The 24289-nt window shown below is 34.2% G+C and overlaps 4 protein-coding genes across 7 annotated transcripts; 2 read left to right on the top strand and 2 right to left on the bottom strand.

Moving 5' to 3' along the window:
* Positions 1-503: 503 nt before the first annotated feature.
* Positions 504-2272, top strand: LOC109187413. Its single transcript, XM_019337598.1, has 3 exons — positions 504-554; positions 1475-1759; positions 2165-2272. Exons 1-3 carry the CDS (start codon positions 504-506, stop codon positions 2270-2272), a joined length of 444 nt encoding a protein of 147 aa, XP_019193143.1.
* Positions 2273-2687: 415 nt separating this feature from the next.
* Positions 2688-5943, bottom strand: LOC109188092. Its single transcript, XM_019338603.1, has 3 exons — positions 5613-5943; positions 3493-4785; positions 2688-3213 (listed from the first exon to the last, which is right to left on the bottom strand). Exons 1-3 carry the CDS (start codon positions 5793-5795, stop codon positions 2986-2988), a joined length of 1704 nt encoding a protein of 567 aa, XP_019194148.1. The 5' UTR covers positions 5796-5943; the 3' UTR covers positions 2688-2985.
* Positions 5944-10314: 4371 nt separating this feature from the next.
* On the top strand, positions 10315-15423 carry LOC109188145 (CSC1-like protein At3g21620). 4 transcript variants are annotated; one of them, XM_019338691.1, is made up of 13 exons: positions 10315-10523; positions 10671-10681; positions 11237-11577; positions 11843-11989; positions 12414-12549; positions 12700-12801; positions 12938-13057; positions 13192-13272; positions 13407-13747; positions 13855-14100; positions 14173-14497; positions 14597-14830; positions 14925-15194. In XM_019338691.1, the coding sequence occupies exons 3-13, from the start codon at positions 11264-11266 to the stop codon at positions 15192-15194; spliced, it is 2316 nt and encodes a 771-aa protein (XP_019194236.1). In that variant the 5' UTR covers positions 10315-10523; positions 10671-10681; positions 11237-11263. The 4 variants fall into 4 exon arrangements, with proteins under 4 accessions (XP_019194236.1, XP_019194235.1, XP_019194237.1 ...); XM_019338690.1 differs by lacking the exon at positions 10671-10681 and having other exon boundaries at positions 10315-10521; positions 11229-11577; XM_019338692.1 differs by lacking the exons at positions 10315-10523; positions 10671-10681 and having other exon boundaries at positions 11264-11577; positions 14925-15423.
* Positions 15424-16972: 1549 nt separating this feature from the next.
* LOC109188147 (xyloglucan galactosyltransferase XLT2-like) lies at positions 16973-18924 on the bottom strand. Its single transcript, XM_019338694.1, has one exon. The coding sequence runs from the start codon at positions 18777-18779 to the stop codon at positions 17307-17309; it is 1473 nt and encodes a 490-aa protein (XP_019194239.1). The 5' UTR covers positions 18780-18924; the 3' UTR covers positions 16973-17306.
* Positions 18925-24289: the final 5365 nt, after the last annotated feature.

Raw genomic sequence — 24289 nt, 5'->3', positions numbered from 1 at the left:
TATATTTCAATAAAAAAAAAAAACTAAATCTTAAGATTATGATTAATATGATCCTAAAAATTCACCAACTAATCGGCATAAATGCAGACCTTATAACAAATTCTAAAACCTTTTATTACATAAATTAAAGTCACACAAGTTGCAAATTTCACATTTTCCCATTTGGTAACAAGGTCAAAAAAATCAGAAAAAGAAATTTAATTTTAATTTGTAATTTATGATTCCAAATTAGGAAAATCTGCTTACTTTGGAAATAAATGAATGCAGTAAATGCATAGTGTGCACCAGGTATAGATAATTTATTATTGAGAATTGGCTGTAATGGCATTACTGTATTACCCCTAAAGTTGTAACTTGTTAAAAGGTGAAATGCTTCATTTGTTTCATTTTTGTGACAAATTGACAACCTTATATTCATTCTCAAGTAAAGCTTCTCATATAGCCAACACTGCCTCTTCTTCCAAATACTCCACCTGATTCAAAGTGATGAAGTGAAAGTAATAATGGAGAATGAAACAATGACCGGAAGTTCAATAGCAGAGTCATGTAAACAGGTATGTGCATTCAAGTAAATTTCACGCATTTGGAAACACGTTGACAGTAAATTTAAAAAAACAATTTCTAAACACTGTTTATTTGCTATGCACTTTTAAACATTTCTAAATGTACAATCGTAATTAGAGAAATGTCACCGTATTTTCGTCTTATTTTTAAATCGTTAGATCTACTAGATCGTTGGGTACTTCCGTACTTGTATAGGATTTGTCCACACTTCTCTCTTGGAAAAGTGTGTGTGTGTGTGTACGTGTGCGCGCGTCCAGCGGACACACTCTAACTCACAAAATTGTTATTTTATTTTAAATTTCAAATAATACCACATTTGATATAAATTTGGAAATGATGTAAAATGACCAAACATTGAAATTATAGTTATACACAATGTATCAAAGTTAAAATTATTATTTTTCGTCCAATTCGTTCTATGCTTGTAGATTTTTTCTAAAAAAGAGTTTATTTAATCCTAATTAATAAAATTAGTAAGGCTATTTGCGGACTTTATAACTTATGAGTTTAGATGAGAATATTTTTCTCGAAAAAGAAAAACTCATGACGGGAGCTTTTAAAGTTGAATTTGGCCTTGTTTGGTAAACGATATAATTTTTCTGAATTAGCTTTTAATTGTTTAATTTGGTCAAACAACTAAAATATATGTTTGGTAACAAGCTTTTTTCTTTAACTTTTTGGTCTAAAAAGTTAAAATTGAAAACGCGGCTTTGATTAGCATTCTCAATCAGTGATTTGGGAAAAAATATTTTTTTTCCAACAAAAGTGAAAATGTTTTTTTTTTTTTTTAACTAATTATTGGAAACGTTTTCACTTCAGATCAGAACCTCTCCATTTAAAAATAATTTAACAAATTAATTTTGTTATTTTTATTAAGTTTGTTATGATTAAAGATTACATTTTGGTGCAGCGAAGAAGAGGTGATGAAGTCCCGAAGAAGAAGGGTATGAAAGTTCCAAAATGGGTGGAATCCTTAACAAAGAAAACATTTTTTGGTAGCTGTCCAGTCCATGATGAGCTTGAACTGAATGGGTATTGCATTGAGTGTGATTTAGCTGTGTGCAAGCACTGCATTATCTCATCATCATCATCTCATCATCAACAACACAACATCCTCAAGATTTATCGACATGTGTACCAGGATGTTGTTCTCTTCGATGAGATCAAACCATACCTTGACATCTCCAAAATCCAGGTATCTATATATTTTATACCTGCAGGCCGGCCTGTAATATATTATATTATATATATATGAGTACGTACGTGTTTCCGGCCTAGCTTATATATATATATATATTCCAAGTACTAATAATAACGTAACAGACATACAAATGCAACAAGAAGTGGATAATATCTTTCAACCCACTACCACACAGTGGTTCAGGCTCACAATGCTCTGATCAGAGAGAGTGTTGTGATATATGCAAAAGGAAATTGCACGATCCTCATCTCTATCGCTTCTGTTGTATTGCATGCAAGGTACGTAATGTACAACTAAACTACACACAACATATATTCTTTAGAAAATATGAATTTAATTAAAACTATATTTATTTTGCAATGTTAAGTTATTTGATTATCTTTATTTTTATGTGTATAGCTGGAAGCTTGTTCAATTGAGAAGACTGATGATGAGGAGAATCAAAACACAACAAATTCCCGCAAACGCAAAAGAAAGGCAACTCCCCACCGAGCACCCTTCTTCTAACTCATTATTGTTGAGTTTGATTTAGATAAGTTTGTCATCATAAGCTAAATGTTACGTTGGAACACTTTTTCTAAGCATTTAAACATATATTATTTATAAAACTGTTTTTTTACAATAATTTTTATTTACTACTCCGTATTAGAGAATTGAAGCACTTTTATTGGCTATTAACATTGCTTATATATAAAAATTTAATTAGTTTACACAAAAACATTATTTTATTTTATTTATATTAAACTCTATATATATAGTTGGATTAAGATATTAAGATGGCTTCTTCTTCTTCTATTCCCTTGGGAAGGGGTAGAAGATGCATAGGAGTATTTTATTTGCTTATTGCATGGGTTTTTTTAAAACCATAACTGAACTGATCAATCAAACTTAGGAATGAAATGGAATCATACATACAATGAAAAATCACTGTAAATAAATTAATTTATTATCCATCATTTCTGAATACAGTGATCATAGTACAATACTTCACCACCATCTTTCAAAGGGGCCAAGACAATAAAAATAAAATAAATGGGAGCACACAATAGCCAAACTGTAAGTAGTCAAGAAAAATTCAGAAGATGATAATAACATATTGCATAAATAATACAACTGCCATTGAGAGATTTTAATCACTGAAATTCAATGAACATTGGGCAGAAGAATACATGCAATATTCGTATTCAAAGAAGCTAATGTTTTGAATAGCATAGCTAGGATCAGTTATTTTGGTGAACAGCAATATGGTGTATGTCCATATCCTTTAACATAACTGATCGGCCACATGAATCACAAGGGGCAGTTCTGGATCCACACAAACTCTCGTGCTCTGTAAGTCCTCTTAGCCGGTCTCGCACATCCGCAGCTGAATTCCCAGCTTGGACCATGTCTCCACAGAAGCAGCATGTAATTAACCGCAAATGGCACTCGGAAGATTGATGTTGCACCTATTCTCAGCAGCAGGGGGAAATAATTACAAACACCAATAAATAATAACAATAGACTACCGACCACAAAAGAAGTATATAAAATGAGTTCCAAAAACATGAGAAGCAAACAAATTTTCAGCAGCAGAATATTTTCTTTGAAAGTTGTAAAGAAGTTATATACACACAACCCCAATGCCCAAAACCCAAAATGAAGCTATAAATGAATACCAAAGGAAGTAATTCATCTCAAGAATAATAAATAAATAAATAAATATGGAAAACACCATCTTTTCTTACCATCTTTTCTTTCTCAAGGACAACACCACACGGGCAATTAAGTGGCTCATGGAAAACTTTCATATGCTTCTCAATCTCTTCCTTCTGAAAAGCTTGCCCACATTTAACACAGTGTACATGTTTCTCTGCTTCTTCTCTCCTCAGAACAATCCCACAACTGGCATGCTGACAGACAATGTTGTGCCTGCTACAGTATGCTTCATGTAGCGCTATACTTCTGGAAGGTATGTTATGCTTACAATTCCGGCATTCAACAGTGTCCGTCTCAGATGTGGAAACTGAGGTTTGCAGGCCCAACTTTGGCTTCAATTTCTCTTGAACTGTCACTGTCACCTGGTATCTGGTTGATCCCTTGAAACCATAAACACCAATACTGTAAGTATCTGCTCCCAAGCCTTGGTCCCTGGAACCAAGAACTAAAGCTTTTGAACCCACATCATGGGAAGACCACCCATGCTGGTGTTGTGTGGGGAATAACAGAGGATGTCTGGAAATATACAAATCAGTATCTCCATCTTGTGCTGTTGATTCTACCTTCACCTCAATTTCAGCATCCCCAGATGAAATTCTTAACCAAGTACCATCATCTATGGAGAATTTATAGTAGATGTAGTTGCCCTCCTCAACAACTCCAACTTCTGGCTTCCCAAAAGTTAGAGGTCTTAGTATATGCTGACTTGTTCCTTCTGCAGCTGGATCAGCACCGATTACATCAACCTCTATATCTGTTTCTAAAACAGATACACTAGAAGAAGGTTTCAACTCAAGCACACGCAAATGGTATGTCAGCACACCATGACTAACAGTGAGAACATCGCCTTCTGATAGTGTTGCATGCTGCCGAAGGCTTGTTTCAAGAACAGCCTTGTGATTAGGTATGTCAGAAAAGCCTGGCTCAACAGGTTGTAGTTTTGCATATGTTCCTTTTGCTAGCCACACATATTGCACTTCAACTGTAGGGGATGTTGGGTTGTCAACAGAGAATAAGTTACTCCATATATGAGGAGGCAGCCCTGCAAAGCCTTCCTCTGCAGTGAACTCCAACACACCCGCATGTGTTTTCCTGTTGGTCAGTCCTTCATCATTTGTGTTCGAAGAACTGCTTTGATGAATGACAGTCAAAGAGAAGTGCAGTGGTCCTTTGTCAAAGGCACCTTGTTCAGACAATTCAGTAAAGCAAGATGGAGGCAATTTAATTTTATCTCCACTACCTTGATAAGGTACAGCTTCTAAAACACGACAAAACACAATTCCACGCCCAGCTATAAGACTCTCTTGCATTTGCTGATTTGCCTGAAACAGAAGTCATATACATTAGACACACAGTAATACTCCATGATATTTTAGTTATGAGTATGGACACTAAATCACAATGAACTGAATTAAAAGATAAATTTCTTCAAGGATGGTTACATTTTTGTTGTGTGGAAGGGCCATACTCTAACTAAAATTTCATCTAGTTCTTTTATTTCCCCCCCCCCCCCCCCTTCTAAACCCAATGGTAGGATTGCATTTGTCTCTCTTTCCCATTCATTTACACTGTCACTCGAGAGAGACTAATCTGATATTAAGAGCATTATATCTTTGCATTGTTGTTTTAATAATTCTAATGGGTTATGATTAAATAGGGGAAAATGAACATATCAAGCCCAAATCAACCATTAGTACTTAGTTGCACTGGCAAATTCTAAGAATTTCCATTAACCAGACAGATTTAGTAGGTATTAGGTAGAGGAACTACTATGCACGCCATAAACAAATTCAATGATAAATCGAACTAATTTTCTGAAGAATTCACAAAATCAATACAACCAAATACAAGGTCTAGAACAAGTAAGAAAACTGCAGGTTTTGGCCGAAAGGGCTAAAACCAATATCCAATGCTATTAAAACTGAATTAGGTTATAATTTCAATTTTTGAAAAATCAAATTAAAATCTCAAAATGAAACTAAAGAACAATTAGCAGTGATTCCAAGCAAAATTAAGAAAAAGCATCATAATGAAAATAAGGGTTCAAGCAATAGTGAAAAACACAACTAACACGAACGCAGATACATCGATCGTCAATTCGTATAATCATGGTAAAAAGGAGAGATTAAGAGAAGCATGGAGAATATACTTTAGCTTCGGCTTCGGCGGCATCGATACGGCGAGCACGTTGGGCGGCTTCGATGGCTTCCCGCTGGCGAATGGCCTCTTGTTTGGCTTTCTTCTCCCTCTCCAATCTCAACTTAGCCCTCTCTTTCCTCTCCTTCTGCTCAATCTCCAGCTTCTCCCTCGCTCTTCTCAGCTCAAAATCCATTTCTTCCCCTCACAATGTTCCAATTACTCCTTTTCTGTGTCAATCTCGCGTCTCTTATACTGGCGATGATCGGCAGGCAAAGGTAATTTCGACTTGGTTTCCCAACTCCCAAGTCTTGGAGGAGAAGAATGATGACGTCAACATCTGCGAGCTGTTGATGTATGAGTATGACTAGATTAGAACTAACGAACGGGTTCCCGATTCGAGAAGATTCTGGGCCTTTCTTTTAACTTTGGGTCGCCGGACTCAAAAGCCCAGTTTATGAGGCCCACTCATTCCCTGTAGGATAGTTATGCTGTGCATCCGTATGCACCAGGATGCAAAAACATATCGTTTTATTAAAAAAACGCGTCTCCTCTTAAAAAAAATTAGGTTCGATTCCCAGAAACAGCATTATGTTGTTCATTCATTTTGAAATTTTAGTTCATAGATTATGGAATTTTAGTTCATTGATTCTGGAATTATAGTTCATCGATTCTGGAATTGTAGTTCATCGATTCTGAAATTGTAGTTCATAGATTCTGGAATTTTAGTTCATTCATTCTGGAATTTTTAGTTCATAGATTAGATTCTGGAATTATAATTCATCGATTCTGGAATTATAGTTTATCGATTCTGAAATTTTAATTCATATGTTGTTGCTGGGAACCTGATTTTTTTTTTTAAGGGGAGACGCGCGTTTTTAATAAAATGACATCGTTTTTGCATCCATATGCACCATGCATGGTGCATACGGATGCACAACATAATTTGCCTTCCCTGTAGGCAGATTATGCTGTGAGCACATGCCCACCTTGCAAGGTGGGTACGATTTCATATCCATAATTTATATAATGTAGATTCATAATTTTTATATTGTAGATTCATAATTTCTATATTGTAGATTCATAAAATTTATACTTTAGATTCCAATTGTTGAACTCTGTTTTCACAAATCAGAGAATTCATAATTTGATAACTATACAGTTTAGAAATTTTGAATTTACAGTACAGAAATTATGAATCTACAGTATAGATATTATAAATCTGCAGTATATAAATTATGAATCTATTATATTTAAATTATGAATCTACGATTTAGAAATTATGAATTTATAAAGTATAAATTTTATGAATCTACAATATAGAAATTATGTATCTACATTATAAAAACTATGAATCTACAGTATAAAAATTGTGGATATAGAACCGTGCCCACCTTGCAAGGTGGGCACATGCTCACAGCATAACGTTCCTTCTCTGTACTCTCGGTTTTAAACATACATAGTAGACTATATTGGTCTCAACTCTCAAGTCTCACAAATCACAATTTAATAGGAGTTTTGATTAATTTAGGTAGTGTTTGATTGGATACTTTTTTTTCTTTTGGGTATACTTAGTGTTTTTACTGTCGAATACAATGACTAATCCACTCGCTAAATTATACATACTTTTTTTGAGTGGAAAAGTTTACACTTTATTATGAGTTTTGATATTTATTATAATGTTTTTTGGTCTATTTTTATTATTCTACTATTGAAATCAAATTTTTTAGTAATTTCAAAACTTATTACTCTTTTTATTTATCTACTTTTGAACAATGGAATCAAAAATAAAAATAAAAAAAGGTCATTGTTCATACATTAAATATGAAATTTCAATACACTTATACACACATATATGATATATATATATATATATATATATATATATATATATATATATATATATGTATTATATATTTATTTATTTTTATTTTAATTAACATTTAGTTATTTATTTGAATTACAATTTCTATTTACTACCAAATAAAGTGATTCATTCTACTTAAACTCATTATCATTACCATTCTAATTCCAATGTTTGAACCAAGTACATTCACTTCAATAATCAAGTTCTAACCTCAAGAATTATGGATTTATGGTAAGTAGTTCAATTGTCAACGCTTGTGTTGTTTAGTTGACATATGAGATTATTTGTCCTACATAAGATAGGTTTTATTTTTATTTTTATTTTTATTATAAGGAATAAGGTGATACCCTACATATACACACCATTTACCTCAACTAAGGTTTGAACCTTACATCTCCTATTTAATCCGATACCAGTGGACTACAAGTCACTTGATTGATAGGTATATTATTTAGTATAACATATAGTAATTTATATTAGAGAAATGTTATAATGTTGTACATAAAAATGTCACATATTCACTAAGGCTGTGTTTGAAAATTCGGAAAATGATTTCTGAAAATCATTTTTTGGGTTTTTGGTGTTTGGCTATACTTAGAAAATTCAGTCAACGAATTTCATTTTCCGTTGATTGGGGAAAATGTGCTCAATTTGGTGAAAAATGACTTCCGCCAAATTTTGGCGGAAGTCATTTTCCGCCATTTGCTATTTCATTTTTTTTTTAAAAGTTTGTGGCGGAACTGGTTTCCGCCGAAAACCATGGCCATGGTTTCTGGCGGAACTGGGTTCCACCGAAAATCATAATTAATTTTTTTTTTAGTTTTAAACATTTAAAATGCATTTGTTATTTTAAATAAAATAATTAAAATATTTAATTATACTATTCTACTCATTTTCCAGAAAATGAATCAAACACACCAAAACAGTTTTCCAAATGCAACCAAACACTGAAAAAAAAAAATATTTTCAAAAAAATAACTCATTTTTCAGAAGTCATTTTTCTTCCTTTCAAACGGACCCTTAATTATATATTTTATAATTGTTACGGATGGTGAATCACGGTAAACCGTGCCCGCAATACATATGTTAGCTCCTGTCTTTGTCATTATGCACTTGGGACAAGCTGTTTGAAATAGTTGACACTATCAATAATTATACAATGAGGAATAGTGAGTCAAGGACACCTCCCTAGTCTAAAATCTAAAATATAAATATAGTACACATCAGCCATTTATACGAAACAATTAAATTAATGAAAGAAATTGAAATATATTTCATTACACGACAGAATTGTTGTGCATAAACTAACTGGGAGTCATACTGAAGCGTACATGGCTACATCTGTCCCTGCACAAATATAAAACTTCGTTTGGCACATGGACCCCCAGGCCACCAATTTGGTTTAATTCACAATTTATGATAAGAATAACAATTATTTTTAAACTTGATAACAACAGATATAAAATGTAGAGAATAGAGGGGAGATTTTTTTTTTTTTTATTATTTTTTTTTTTTTAAACTCAGGTGATATTCTAATTTTCTAATTCTGATTTTCATGTGTACAAGTGATTGTTGTCTTTAGTGCTTTCAGTGAAATTTAAACTTCTACACTGCAACCTCCAATCTTGACTTTTAAAGAGTAAATATTCAAAATGGTCCCTCGACTATAGTTAAATTCACAAATTGGTCCTCAACTTTCAATTTCACTCAATTAAGTCCTTAACTTTGTAATTTTGACACGATTTGGTCCTCCATCTAATTGATCGTTTGTTGACCGTGATCGACGATCTCCAGAAGAACCTTAAGCTTTCGTCGGAGCATGTGGAGGCCTCTAGGATGACGTTGCACCGGTTCGGAAACACGTCGTCTTCTTCGCTCTGGTACGAATTCAACTACATTGAATCCAAAGGGATGATGAAGAAGGTGACCGGGTTTGGTAGATTGCTTTCGACAGTGAATTCAAATGTAACAGTGCGATCTGAAAATGTAACCGGAACCTTAAAAAACTGACGATGGACCATGAAATTACATATATATCCTCAAAAATCACAGTCAACAAACGGTCAAATAGACAGAGGACCAAATTGTGTTAAAATTACAAAGTTAAGGACTTAATTGTGTAAAATTGAAAGTTGAGGACCAATTTGTGAATTTAGCTATAGTCGAGGGACCATTTTGGGTATTTACTCACTTTTAAATTATGTGACGAACCAATTACTTTAAGTCTTAGTGGGTGAATTGAAGATTTATTTGTAATACCTGTTGGGTAGGGGCGGGCCAGCGGGCAAGGATAGCACCTGCCCTATCTGATCTGATACAAGTAATAGATATAGAGTGTCTATATCCAAAATACCAAAATAATTAATTAAAGTTTGTGATTAATTGAAATGAAATTTGGTACATAATCCTAATATGATATAAGCCCATGTTCGCTGAACGTATTATCATTCAATTCCGCAGTTATGATTTCATTTCAACGCCAATAATGGCTAATGGTAACATGTTTTCAGAAATTCCCGCATCTTGTGGAGTCCCCACATCGAATCATCCGGGACCACGCGATCCACCCCGTTGAAAGATCAGACGTGGTCCCCACTACAGCCAGACTCCTCGACAGCCGTCCATCTCAGAACCATAAGATCAAGCGGCTGACGATATCTTAGTCATAAAGTAGCCGTTACCTAAGATAAATAAAACATGCCTTATTTGCCGACATCAAACTGCTCCATGCGATTCGTGTTTTGAATAATGCACCAAAAGCAACAAAATTTCTCGCGAATTTTTTAATGACGATTAATCGAGCAAATCCTACGTATTAAGCATCCGTCCCCCACTTAAGCGTTTTTCCATTTATATTTTCTTTCTCAGATATTTTTTGTACTCCATCTTGTCTGTTTTTCTGCTTTCCACCTCCATTGCAGCGGCAAAAAGCTTTTTTTACGCTGTCGTTTTGCTCTTTGCACTTTTAGTGGGCTCCACAGTTCACGTTTGCAGTCTCTTCTCTTCGTTTTCAGCTCTTTCGCTGTTACGAGATTCATATACAGACTGACAGACACACTTCCCGTTCGTGCTCTTCTTCTCAATATACCTGTAATTCTGTTTGTATTATGAATATTATAATGTTGAATTTCTCTTTAGACATATTTTTGTGCTATCTGGAATTTGCTGTATTTTTATTGTAATTTTATCATGAATGGTGAAGGGGACTGAAGGTAGTGCTCTTGTACTCCAGGAAAAATGATTTTCTGCAGTAGATTTGTTTCAAGTAATGGCCGTTTATCAGTTTATGTTTATTATCTGGTATTGCTTTTAGATGGTAAAATTAAGAATTACTGAGATTCTTCTGACTCTCATGTCAAGGAAGGATCAAGGATGTCTTAATAATGTCTAGCATATGATGCTGCCTTGGGGACCATTGACAACTGGATATTTTTCGGGATAAACTATGTATGTATGTTGTGTCTTTGTATGAATTATACATTCATATACAATTGTTATAACTGTGGTGGGGGCATGATGAATGGTGTTGCGTCATCCGTGATGGTGATGACATGGATAGGAATTATATTAAACTGTTGATGTGAAAAAGTTGTGCATCCCCAATTTGCTTTATTATGTATTGAGGGATTGTAGTAGATGATCACACGATGCAAAATTTGCCGCTTGGCCTGTGTTCTAGCTTCCTTCTTGCTCTTCCTAACAAAAATACTTATACTTGATCAGTGTTTATGCTTCACATATGATGTTTTCATAAGGGTTTTTTATATTGCAGGAAAATATTCGTTTGATGCTGGCGTATGGCAACTCTTAGTGATATTGGTGTTGCAGCTGCGATTAATATCCTCAGTGCATTTGCCTTCTTTGTGGCGTTTGCTGTCCTTCGATTACAGCCTGTCAATGATCGGGTCTACTTCCCAAAATGGTATCTCAAGGGTCTAAGAAATACCCCCTTGACCTCAGGGGCACTAGTCCAAAGATTTGTCAATTTGGATTTCCGGTCTTACTTGAGATTTCTCAACTGGATGCCTGCTGCATTGCAAATGCCAGAAGCAGAGCTTATTGATCATGCAGGATTAGACTCTGTTGTTTACTTGAGGATTTACTTGACTGGGTATTTGCAACTTCGTTTTTGCTTTTTAAAATCCAAACATTATTCAACTAGAGAGATTATAAACCAAATAGTAGTCAAGGAGGGTGGGGTGAATGTTTGGAAATAAGCAAATGTTGGCTTTAATGATGATATGCGTATGCATGCTCATAGCATATATTGGTTTCTTCTAAGTCTTTCATGATGACATAACAAGTTCATTAGAGTAGAATTTTATGTTTTTGGACTAATATTTTTTCTCATTATTTATTTACTTTCCCTAACGCAGGATTAAAATATTTGTTCCTATTGCTTTCATCGCTTTTACAGTCATGGTTCCAGTTAACTGGACAAATCGCACCTTGGAGCAATCTAATTTGACTTATAGTGATTTAGACAAGCTTTCGATTTCAAATATACCTATGGGATCCCAGAGGTGAGAGGTTTGCAATACACTTTGGAGTTTGCTATTTTATTTTTCCGAATTGCATCTAATATATATTTATGTGTATACAACTTGTATTTTCATTTTACTCTTTCTATTGCTCATCTTGTGGCCTTTGGCCTTGCTTCTTAGTTAGTTAGTACATATACAGTATTAGAACTGTAAGTTTTGTTTGTTGGACAAGAAAATGTGATGTTGTTAACATGATGATTTCTGTTTGTCCTTAAAAAAACACATTTACGACAGTTTGTTTTAAAAACAATTCATTAACTCTCATATATTCTTTTGTAAAGCAAGCATGACAATATTTTAGGACAGGAAGAGTATTTAATTGTGTATATAACTTCATACTTACTGTGCTCAAATCTTGCCTAAATAAAATTTCATTATGTTTTTCACTTGACATTTATTGCAGATTCTGGACTCACTTAGTAATGGCTTATATGTTTACCTTCTGGACATGTTATGTGTTAAAAAGGGAGTATGCGATTGTTGCATCAATGAGGTTACATTTTCTTGCATCAGAACATCGGCGCCCTGATCAATTTACTGTAAGGGACAATTAATTCTATCTAAAGTCTAAACCTCCACAGTTTGGAAAAATGGTCTTGCAATCTGTGTGATTGAAATGACCATGACTAAAATGGTCTTAAGATTTAGTGAATGCTTTTTAACCGGTGAAAATTTTCAATTTGCTTCAGGTACTGGTTAGAAATGTGCCACCAGACCCTGATGAATCGGTTAGTGAGCTTGTGGAGCACTTCTTTTTGGTCAACCATCCAGATCACTATCTCACTCATCAGGTTTTACTTCCCTTTTTCGGTTTTTGATGTGATGACATATTGAGCTTATATACTTGTCGCATTCTTCTGTTAGTAGTTTGTAGAGGCAAGTTTACTTGCAAATTTAATAACTAGAATCCTTGTACTTGCATTTAAGGTTGTATACAATGCGAACAAACTGTCAGAACTTGTCAGTGAGAAGAAGAAAAAGCAGAATTGGCTTGACTACTATCAACTAAAGTTTGCAAGAAAACAGTTGGAAAGGCCAAGATTTAAGGTAATATACTCTTGGCTTAGTAATTGTTTAGGTTGCAAGTTGATTTTATAGCAGTTTTTAATGTGGTCAAAATGCTTATTTCTCATTTCAAATTACTAACAACTTGCTGGGAATATGTTTTACGTTAAAAACAGGGTGGTTTTCTTGGCTGTTATGGTGAGAGTGTGGATGCAATTGATTTCTATAGTTCTGAAATTGAAAGACTCTCAAGGGAGGTAAGAACACTTTATTATAAACATTTCCTGTGATTTTAGTCAAACATTGTTGAAACATTAGTAGCAAACTTTTGTTTTTATTATTATTATTTTTGTTCTTTCATAATAACTTTACTCGTAGTGATGTATGGCAGATATGTACAGAGAGGATGAACATTATTAGCAATAGCAAATATATAGTTCCAGCTGCATTTGTTTCGTTCAAGACACGATGGGCTGCTGCTGTTTGTGCACAAACACAACAGTCTCGAAACCCAACCATCTGGCTGACTGAGTGGGCCCCGGAGCCTCGTGATGTGTACTGGGATAATCTGGCAATTCCATACGTTTCACTTGCAATCAGAAAGCTTGTTGTTGGCGTGGCATTCTTCTTCCTTACCTTTTTCTTCATGATTCCCATCGCGTTTGTACAGTCTCTTGCTAACATTGAGGGAATTGAGAAGGTGTTTCCCTTCCTGAAGGAAATAATTGAAATGTGAGTATCCCGCCCCACCCCGCCCCTCCATCACAATATCACATTTTGCTTCTCAAAGTTCATTGGCAACATTACATCTAATTCCTTTGCTGTTTTCTCTTGTGCAGGAAAGCGGTGAAGTCTTTCATACAAGGATTTCTTCCCGGGATTGCTTTGAAGATTTTTCTTATATTTCTACCCTCAATACTGATGCTAATGTCAAAATTTGAAGGATTTAGCTCCATATCAGCTCTTGAGAGGAGATCTGCAACAAGATACTATATTTTCCAGTTCATCAATGTATTTCTTGGAAGCATCATCACGGGGACCGCTTTTCAACAACTAAATAATTTTCTCCATCAATCTGCAAATGAGTAAGTTTTTCATACTTAGAATGTGACAATAATAATGTAGCCAATTAGTCTAATCAATTGAATTTATTGCAGTATCCCAAAGACAGTTGGTGTATCGATCCCGATGAAGGCAACGTTCTTTATAACTTACATAATGGTGGATGGATGGGCAGGAGTTGCGGGGGAGATTCTGAGGTTGAAGCCTTTAATAATGTTTCACTTGAAAAATTTCTTCTTGGTGAAGACGGAGAAGGATAGGGAAGAAGCTATGGATCCTGGGAGTCTTGGTTTCAACACAGGCGAGCCTCAAATCCAGCTTTATTTCTTACTTGGCCTGGTTTATGCTGTCGTCTCTCCAATTTTACTCCCCTTCATTATAGTGTTTTTCACCCTAGCTTATGTCGTATATCGCCACCAGGTAGGTAAAACCACCAAGTTATTATCATTATACCTCCATGGCCATGCATAGAAGAAGAAACTTAACACTTTTTTTTTTATCTGTTCAACATTTAATTAGATCATCAATGTGTACAACCAAGAGTACGAGAGTGCAGCAGCATTCTGGCCTGATGTGCATGGGCGCATCATAACTGCTCTTATCGTCTCGCAACTGCTTCTGATGGGATTGCTGAGCACAAAACGGGCCTCTCATTCAACTCCGCTGCTTATTACACTCCCAATACTCACTATATGGTTCCATTTGTTTTGTAAAGGCCGCTATGAACCAGCTTTCATCAGATATCCTCTTCAGGTATTATATATAATATTAATCACTTTGCCCACGTATATTCTCTGTTTGCTTGGTTGTGAATTGTGATAACAAATTTTGATTATTTTTTGTGTAGGAGGCGATGATGAAAGATACTCTGGAACGCACAAAGGAACCCAACTTGAACTTGAAAGAGTACCTCCAGAACGCCTACATCCACCCAGTCTTCAACGCCGGAGATGATAGCGACGGCGACAGCGACGCCGGCAGTGATGAAGATTTGGAGCAGCAACCCACACTTGTTCAGACAAAGCGCCAATCTAGAAGGAACACGCCGCGCCCCAGTCAAAAGAGCCAGTCTTCTCGTTACCTTCTGTCCGAGGTTGAGCTTAAGTCGCAGGTATAAGCTAGGGGGGACAAGCCTACCAAACCTCTTACTATATAGTATCATGCTTCATTAGTGTTTACCATTAGATTTTCAGAGTACAATACTAGAGGGATTGAGGGAAATCAAATTCATTTTCCCCTACTTTTCACCCATCCATACAGATTTCATCCTTACAACTAAAGTCTATAAAATGTCAATATACAGTAAATTTTTTTGTTTTGGGTGACGAGGTAACTGCAATCACTAAGGATGGTGTGTACTAAGTACTGTTACCTTGATTGGCAAAGGGATCGGCTCAAACAAAAAAGTGAATAGGTCGTTTTCATTGGGTGTCAAACTTAGAACATTGTAATTATCAACTAACTTTTATGACCTGACTAGTTTTGACTAATTATTATTAAAACAAAAATATGATTGATTTTACAATTAAACAGTTAAATACATCAAACATTATGCCGTGATTGCCTCTCCCATCTTGAATATATCTTCTGGTCGTTGAGAAAGTCACAACTTTGGAGGGACTAAATTTAGGATTAAGCACCACCACAACATTTCACATGACAATAAATATTTATTTATTGCAATCTGAGTTGTTGTGTCTAAAACTCTTAATTAACTAGGGGTTCCACACTTTTCTAGAGTGTAATAATATACTCCTGTAATTAATATGCCTCGTGACCCCTATAGTGGAATGTAAAAATGACACTTCTACTTCTTTTTTTCTTAATTGTGATCTTAGTGTTGATTTAAATCTATTAATTACTATTTTAAAAAATTTTCATTCCTAATTTTTTTGTTCTCCAAATACAGTGTGAAAATGTATTTTATATTTTCTTTCCTCCGTTTTCATTCCTTCAAAAAAAAAAATCTCAATTAATAAATCTACTAAAAATATCATCATTTTCTGAAAATAATAAACATAAAAAAGAAGAGAGAGCTTGGACAAGCATGTGCTGCCAAATAAAGAAAAGAAAATACGAGTAATTATTTAATAATGGAGCCCACACAAATACAGCTGTTTCAAATATAATATTTGTTACTATTATTGACTAAAACTATTGAAGACTGCAGTTAGGCAGGTCATCTGGTCCGAGTGAGACAGATATTGGGTAAATGGGTCAATTGAGCCGACATTTAAATTAAATTTAATCCCACAAAATATAAATTATATTTAAGGAAACAAAAAACCCTAAAAAAAATTATTCCAGCCGTGTCGCACAATAATGTGTATAGATTCTCTAATCGACTAAGAATACAAGAAACGACACCGATTCATTGAATAGCTGTTGCCGACAACCCATATCCTTTCCCAAAGTATGAAATGACAATTCTAACCAAATATCGTCCTGAATTTGCATTGAATCCCTTCACGATAGAATAATGTTTTTGGAAATAGCCAAAATTTGCGTGTGATGACAGTAAATATACAAGTGGAATGGTTGGTGTTTGAGTAATTGCACACTGTATTTTACACGTTTCCACACTGCATTAATGGTATGAATCTTTATATACTATATATATTAAATCATTTTATATTAAGAAAATGGTAAGTAGACTTCAAAGTAAAATTAATAAATTATGATTAAGTGTTTAAATTTTAAAAAGGAAAGAAATAAATAAAAATTATTTTCTATATTTAATTCACTACTTAACATAAAAATTACACTTTTAAGATAAAAAATGTAATTTTTATAACTGTTACCAAAATTAAATTAAGAATAAATTCTTAAAACCTCACATCCGTAACACTAATACCATAAATCTCTGTTTTTGTAATAACATAAATACAAAATAAATAAATCTCAAAACACAAAATATCCATTTATGTATAACACCACAAAATTTTACATTACACAAACGGAAATCTCATGTTACCATTTCACCTAATAAATTTTTCTGTAAAAAGAACATCATCATTATTATGCTATCTGTAATATACCGATCGATCCAGTAGTAATATATGGAGAACAGCAAAAATAAATCTTGGTTTCTTCTTCTTCAGTCCTCTATGCAGAACCCAAAAAACGAATACAATAGTAATAATTAATTAATAACAACAAGCTAATTAAGTTTACAGGGCGGCCGGAAAATCAAGATTCAGGCGACTGAAAACGGCGATTTTGTTAGAACTTAGAAGATCTCGTAATCATCTGCCGCTCCGGATAAGAGATGCGATTTGCGAGCCTTCAATCTCTTCAGAACTCTGTCAAGCGTGATGTCAAACGCGTCTCTGATACTTCCCAGGCCTTCTTTCCGGCTGGCGTAAAGCATTTTGGGCATCAGATCTATCAGCGTCTCTCTCATCTGTCTAACGTTGTCTGGGTGGACTCTTTTTAGGACGTCTCTGATCACCGTACCGTTGGTATTTCTTACGTCGTTGTGGTCGACGTAGACGGTGAATGTCTCCGAAATCCACGGCAGGTGCCACACGTACTGGTCCTTGTACGTGCCTTGCCAGAAGTACACCGGGACGGCGCCGGAGATCATACAGTCGTACATTGACCGTCGGGTCATGCCGTCTCCTTTGGGTTGGAGGCAGAAATCGGAGTGGAGGAAGGCGTCGAACACGGCCGGCGACCCGTCGGAGCACATCACGGCGGAGCAGTCCACCGCGCGGCAGTCATCCTCGTCGATGCAGTAGTCCATTAGCATGCCTCGGAAGTCGTTCTTGATTTTGTGGCGCTTGGCGCCGACGAAGGTGAAGAGGCTGTCGCGTTTCTGGGACCGGACGTAGGCCTGCCATTGCCGGATATCGGCCTCCGACCGGGGGTGGAATCCGGTGGGGTACGGCACGCTCTCTTCCAATCGGTCCTTCAGGTGCTTCTCTACCCCTAACCGGAAAACATTCTTCATCCGAGGCATGTACAGTAAGCTGGTCCCCCAATCGGCGCTGTTGTCGGCCAATCGCCGGAAATCCCAGGTTAATCTCCCCAGCATAATGAAGTGATCTACAGCTTTGTACCTAGCAAAAGTCGGTTGCTCTTCTAGCCAATCGAGGAACATGTTACAGTAACGGTCTCGATCTTGGTACGTATAGTTGAACTCCGTGAACAAAAACTTGCCGACGGCAATCCCGGCGTAAAAGGGGATGAAGAATCCGGTGGCCTCCTCCGGATCCATGGTTCTACACTGGTGATTCAACATCCGCTCGTGGTAAATCAGCTCCGCGGAGTACATATCCGTCCAGTACCACGCCGGGAGGAGATTCTCGGGAACCACGCTCTCCAGCCCTTTCGCCGGCAGCCCAAATCCGCCATTAGCGACCACCTTGCATCCGGTCGCTTTCCAAGGATCCAGCTCGTTGCAATTCTCCACGAGCTCGTAGTTGAACATCCGCGGAGTCTCATAGACGTAGACCTTGCCGGAGCTGCAGTCGTGGCGGTGGGGCAACAGATGGTGGTGGCCGGCGGCGGACTTGGCCGGAGAGGAATGGATGAGGGAGAAGAGAACCCAGATTTGGAGAACGATGGTGGCGAGAAGGAAAACGCACTGGTTCAAAGGTACCTGAGATTTCACAGATTGCAACGCGTATTTGAGCTGAAGCGGCCTGGGTCTCTGCTCCGTTGACTGCTTGTTGCCGGGAATAGGCAGATTCAGATGCATCTTTACTCTCTCCGGCGATCGGAGCAGTGGCTTGGGTTTTCAGATGAGGTCCGGATGGAAAGATTCAGACAGTGAAGAGATAGAGACTAGAGAGAAGCCATTAAAACACAGCAATGAAGCTTACAACTGTGTTTGGTTTGTCATTTGTGTCAGTCCAAAAGTACCTTTAATAATAACAATAATATTTTCCATTCATTAATCATTTAAGTTAATTAATTGGATAAAATTATGTGTATATATGTAAACAAATTCTGGAAAATATAATTAATAGATTTTTTAAGATATTTATGATTCTTTACAAAAATAACACTTTGTTGTATAGTTTTTAAAGATTTTTTTTTTCAACTTAAAGAATCAATGCCCTCATATTAGTAGATTTAATTGTAAAAAAGTTTAGAATTTTATAGGGTCAATTATGAATGGATGAGAAACAAGTGGAGATAAACACTTTCACATGTATGTGTCCCCTGTCGGTGGGTTGGAGTTTGTACCAAACCTTACCACTTACCAGTATGTAATACAAAATACCCCTCCGTATATGTTATGAAAATAATATATCACCGTGTAGGTTTAATTTACTAATTTAATAAGTAATATTTAGAAAAAGAGATTAATGTTCAAATTTTGACAGCAGTAGTATAAGAATTATGACCAAAATGAATATTGGTTATATCTAGTGAACCATTGAGTCACGTATGACTTTAATTACAAGTTATGGTACGTTTTAATTTTGTCAATCTATCTTATATTCTTAAAATTGAATTAATTAGAGTATGTCAGAAATATCTAATTTTTGAATTAGTTCATTGATTATTGATGTTTTTAATTTTTATCCTTAATTTTCAATTCGATCATAATTGATTATTAAATAATTAATTTTATTTTAAATTTTATCATTTGTTAATAAATCTGTTTGGGGGTTAATTATGAACGTAAAAGTGTGACATTAAGCCTTTCAAGGCTTTCTTCTCCATTATTATTTACGTATAAACATAAAACATGTCCTTGTAGATGTTTAATTATTTATACTATATTTTATACATTCATTGGTGCAATGGACTTATACACAAACGGTTTATGATCAACTTTAGAATAAAATTGTGCTGGGTTGCTAAAGATTGGGAGGTCACAGTTAGCCATATTCTCCGAGAACAAAATATGGTAGCAAATGAATTAACTAAAATGACACGGAATGATATGGTATGCTGGAGTGATCTTTCTGAGCCTCCTTTTCAAATGAGACATTTGATGGAGGAAGACCACTTGGGCCGCACTTGGTTGCGTAAATTAAGAAAGGGGAACCATTGATTGTGGTCCCAGGGCTCCGCCCCTCCGTCTTTGATCAAAAAAAAAAAAAACTTTAGAATAAAACCAATAGTTCAAGAATTGTAATAGATCGAATTAAAAATCAAAAATTAAAATTAAAAAATATCAATATTTGTTGGGCTTTTCTTTGAGAATATATTTGTTGGGCTTTTTAAAAACTACAATGGAAAATAAAAATGAAGTACATAGGAAATTTTTAAATAACAATTGTTTTTACAGAAATATTATTGCATTTTTTATGCATTATAAAATTGTTTTTTTTGCCAACTTGGGCTAGAATTCACCTTGGGACACGACTATTCTTCCTCAGCCTCCAGATGATCTTTTACCGTTGCTTGGCCGCGATGCTAATAATGTCGCTGTTAGAAGGATCCACTAATACCCGGGGGCCTAGGCCCCTTTCCCCTACCAAAAAAAAATTGTTTTTTTTTTTTTTTTTTTCACATTGTACAATTATCTATAGTGAATTGGTACATGTGTGTGTATGTGTGTGTGTGTGTGTATATATATATATATATATATATATATATATATATATATATATATATATATATATATATATGATCTAGGTGAGAACATGTAGACAAATTTAAATTATTAATTTAATATATCTAACGGTTGAAAAAAATGAGGTTGCTTTCATAAATATTACAAATTTTAAAAGTTTGTAATATTTATGAAAATGAACCCACTTCTTTTTTTTTTTACTTGATTTCCTATCCATCAAATCTTGTAGATCAATAGTTGGTTTATCTACACGTTTTCACATGGGGATTGGTTCTTATATGAACCAGATTCATATGAGAAAATTAGAAAACAATCATAATTGTCTATCTGGGAAGATCCAACGACTATAAAGTATGGAAAGATGAAAAAATATGATGACATTTTCATAAATAACTGAAGCTTTTTAGTGCAAGTAGCAAATCTATGAAGTGCATGTATAAACGTAGTGACATGGTTATTTTTTAGAGTTTATCGTTAAATTTTTAATTTTTAATATTATTTTATTAGGTTGGTTTAGTTTTATTTTTTATTTTTATTTTTATTTTTTAATTTGGGTTAGAAGTTCATTTTATAGTTTAGTAATTATGATTATATTTAGGGGCGTTTGGTTCACGGAATGTTAAATTACCTTAGGGAATGTTAGATTGTTGGAAATATTAGATTACTGAGAATGAGAATGTTAGATTCCTATATTTGATTTAAATCTAAGGTATGTAAATACGACAACGGTAATAAGACAAATTGATTCAAATGTAAAATTAGTAATAAGACAATGGAATTTGAGGTTACCTAAAAAATTGAAGGGTATATCACATTTTCTTCCAATATCTAAAAACTTAATGTGGATACTATGTGACATTCTCTAAAAAAATTACATAACCTGAACCAAACATGAGAATCTTATATTCCCAAATAAATATAACATTAGTTATCTTATATAGAGCTTGGTGTAAAAAATGTTAGAACTTTTTATTTTTTTTCTCTATTTGACTATTTGCTTAAGATCCGTCAGATTTGTTCAAATAGATGAATTTGATTGGTTTATAATTCTCTAATAGAAGTTATTCTCATTATCAAAGTTGAAGAATACTTTAATTTGGTAAGCGATTAAAATAGTGATGAGAATAAGTTTCTGAACTGTCCCAAAAAGCAATCGTTATGCGTTGGACCTGTGTCCAACATGCATGCTGGACACGGAACGACACTGTTATCTCTTTTTTTTTTTTTTTTTTTTTTTTTTAAATTTCAGACTGCTTCGTTATAGGAGTATATGTTCATAATTTTATTACTATATGTTAATAACTGTACGTTCATAACTTTATAACTGTACATTCATAACTCCATAACTGTACATTTATAACTCCATAACTGTACATTCATAACTCCATAACTGTACATTCATAACTCCATAATTGTACATTCATAATTTTCGAAGCTCTATGTTCACAATTTTAGAGCTCTATGTTCATAATTTTATCACTATATGTTCATAATTGTAAGTTCATAATGTCAGAGCTCTTTGTTCATAATTCGATCAATAACTGTACATTCATAATTCCATAACTGTAGATTCATAATCTCATAACTGTAGATTCATAACTACATAACTGTAGATTCATAACTCTAGAACTGTACATTCATAACTCCATAACTGTACATTCATAATCTTTGAAGCTCTATATTCACAATTTTAAAGCTCCATGGTCATAATTTTATCACTATATATTCATAATTGTAAGTTCATAATGTTAGAGTTCTGTGTTCATAATTTCATAATTGCATAACTGTACATTCATAACGGCATAACTGTACATTCATAACGGCATAGCAGTACATTCATAATCCAAAAAAAAAAAATAACGCCGTTAACGGCAAAACGCGCGCGATTTTTTTTTAAAAAAACTAAATGACGCATTTTTTTTGAAAAACGACGTCGTTTTGGGCCCGTGTCCACAATGAATTGTGGACACGGGTCCAGGGCATAATTTGCCCCCAAAAAGTGTATTGGGCTTTAGTACCCAATCTACCAGACTTCAACTTTATACATTGTGCTCCATTATTGATTGGGCTGGAGAACCCAAAACACCTACGAAAATAAAATCGAGCAAGATATAATATCAATTGTTATATCATAGACGAACTTGCATTGTAGATCCTAGTACAAAATAAAATACAAAATATATATGTGCAGTTAACATATTATGTACATTTAGTTAATAAATTATGTACTTACTACGTTTAACATATTATGTAAATGCAGTTAATAAATTATGCATTTATTACAATTACTATCATTAACATATTATGTACATAGAATTAATAAATTATGTACATGTAATTGATCATGTTTGGTAAAATAGCTTATCAGTCAATTTTGACTTGTTTGATCACTATTAGTTGTTTGACTGTGAGTGTTTGATTAATAAGCTTTTTATAACAATTTATTACTCCAAAATGCTAAAATTCAAAAAGCCGCTCAAAGCAGCTTTTTCGATAAGTTTTTAAGAAAATAAATTATTTTTCCCAAAATACCCTAATAATTAAGAAAAATAATATGCATATGGATGTGCTCTTTTCGTGTATTATTATATTGTGTTGATGGTTATGTTATATGTGTTGAACGTTAATTGTTGTGTATTTATATATATGTGTAGATGGAGTATTAAATATTCTTAATTGGTTAATTTTAGTGCATGTATTGTTGATTAATTAATTATGTTGATAAAGTTTGGGATAGTGTATTGAATTGAATGGTTAAGTGTTGATTGAGTTTAAGTATTGAAAGTTATAATGTGTTTATTGGTTACTTGGATGGATTGAATTCATTGGTTGGAATGTGGGGATTGGTTGATTCTATTGGTTAATTAGAAACAAATTATGTACAGAGAAAAAAAATTATTTTTATTAAATTAATATTTTTTTGAAAAAAATATAATAAGCGTCCATTCCTTAGTAGAAATAGATGCATATATACAACTTTATTTCTTATAACTTACATATGATATTCTCGCACAAAATTAAACATTAAACATTTACCATAATACCATAAGTTATAGGTAGCTAACCACAACTGCCAAAAAATTTAACTTGTAATAAACACAACTTTATTTTCTTATACTTGTGTAACAGTAATCCTTCCCATATATTTAAGGATCAAATGGAAAAAAATAAAAAATAAAGGAACGTTAGATTTGGTTTTATATTAATATTATTATTATTAGCTCTTAGGTTCTTTAGAAGTCCTCCTCCTTTCTGTGTTGATAGATAAGCTTTCATACGTAGTACAAAAATATTAAAGGCGAAAATGCCACTTGGAAATTGGAATCCAGTTTGCTTGCCGCTAGGCCGGCCTTGGAATGGACAGATTTGTGTTAAGATAGCATTAACCCTGTTATCTAATTAAATTGAATTTTTATTTTCCTAAATATAAATTTATTTAGAATATATATAAATCAAAATCATTATATATACATTCTCTAGCGGATAAAGAACCACATGCCAACTAACTTGAATTTTGTTATCTCAAAAATATTAGGTTATTTTTTTATTTTAGGATTCAATTATCCGCTACTTTCCCTCTATATTATATATATGAATAATCAATGTTGAAAAAATCGCTAAGCGCCTGGGAACCGCCTAGGGCGCCTAGAGCGCCTAGACGGGCGTCTAGAATGCCT

Source organism: Ipomoea nil, unplaced genomic scaffold, assembly GCF_001879475.1.
Source record: "Ipomoea nil cultivar Tokyo-kokei standard unplaced genomic scaffold, Asagao_1.1 scaffold1421, whole genome shotgun sequence".
Classification (NCBI taxonomy): Eukaryota; Viridiplantae; Streptophyta; class Magnoliopsida; order Solanales; family Convolvulaceae; genus Ipomoea; species Ipomoea nil.
This window is presented reverse-complemented; position numbering and strand designations above follow the sequence as displayed.

Coding starts and splice junctions, on each gene's coding strand:
- LOC109187413 (XM_019337598.1), top strand. CDS start 504: ATGGAGAATGAAACAATGACCGGAAGTTCAATAGCAGAGTCATGTAAA. Junction 555..1,474: donor TAGCAGAGTCATGTAAACAG/GTATGTGCATTC, acceptor ATTTTGGTGCAG/CGAAGAAGAGGTGATGAAGT. Junction 1,760..2,164: donor TTGACATCTCCAAAATCCAG/GTATCTATATAT, acceptor TTATGTGTATAG/CTGGAAGCTTGTTCAATTGA.
- LOC109188092 (XM_019338603.1), bottom strand. CDS start 5,795: ATGGATTTTGAGCTGAGAAGAGCGAGGGAGAAGCTGGAGATTGAGCAG. Junction 4,786..5,612: donor CCGCCGAAGCCGAAGCTAAA/GTATATTCTCCA, acceptor CTTCTGTTTCAG/GCAAATCAGCAAATGCAAGA. Junction 3,214..3,492: donor TCCTTGAGAAAGAAAAGATG/GTAAGAAAAGAT, acceptor TGCTGAGAATAG/GTGCAACATCAATCTTCCGA.
- LOC109188145 (XM_019338692.1), top strand. CDS start 11,264: ATGGCAACTCTTAGTGATATTGGTGTTGCAGCTGCGATTAATATCCTC. Junction 13,058..13,191: donor TGGAAAGGCCAAGATTTAAG/GTAATATACTCT, acceptor CGTTAAAAACAG/GGTGGTTTTCTTGGCTGTTA. Junction 14,498..14,596: donor ATGTCGTATATCGCCACCAG/GTAGGTAAAACC, acceptor ACATTTAATTAG/ATCATCAATGTGTACAACCA.
- LOC109188147 (XM_019338694.1), bottom strand. CDS start 18,779: ATGCATCTGAATCTGCCTATTCCCGGCAACAAGCAGTCAACGGAGCAG.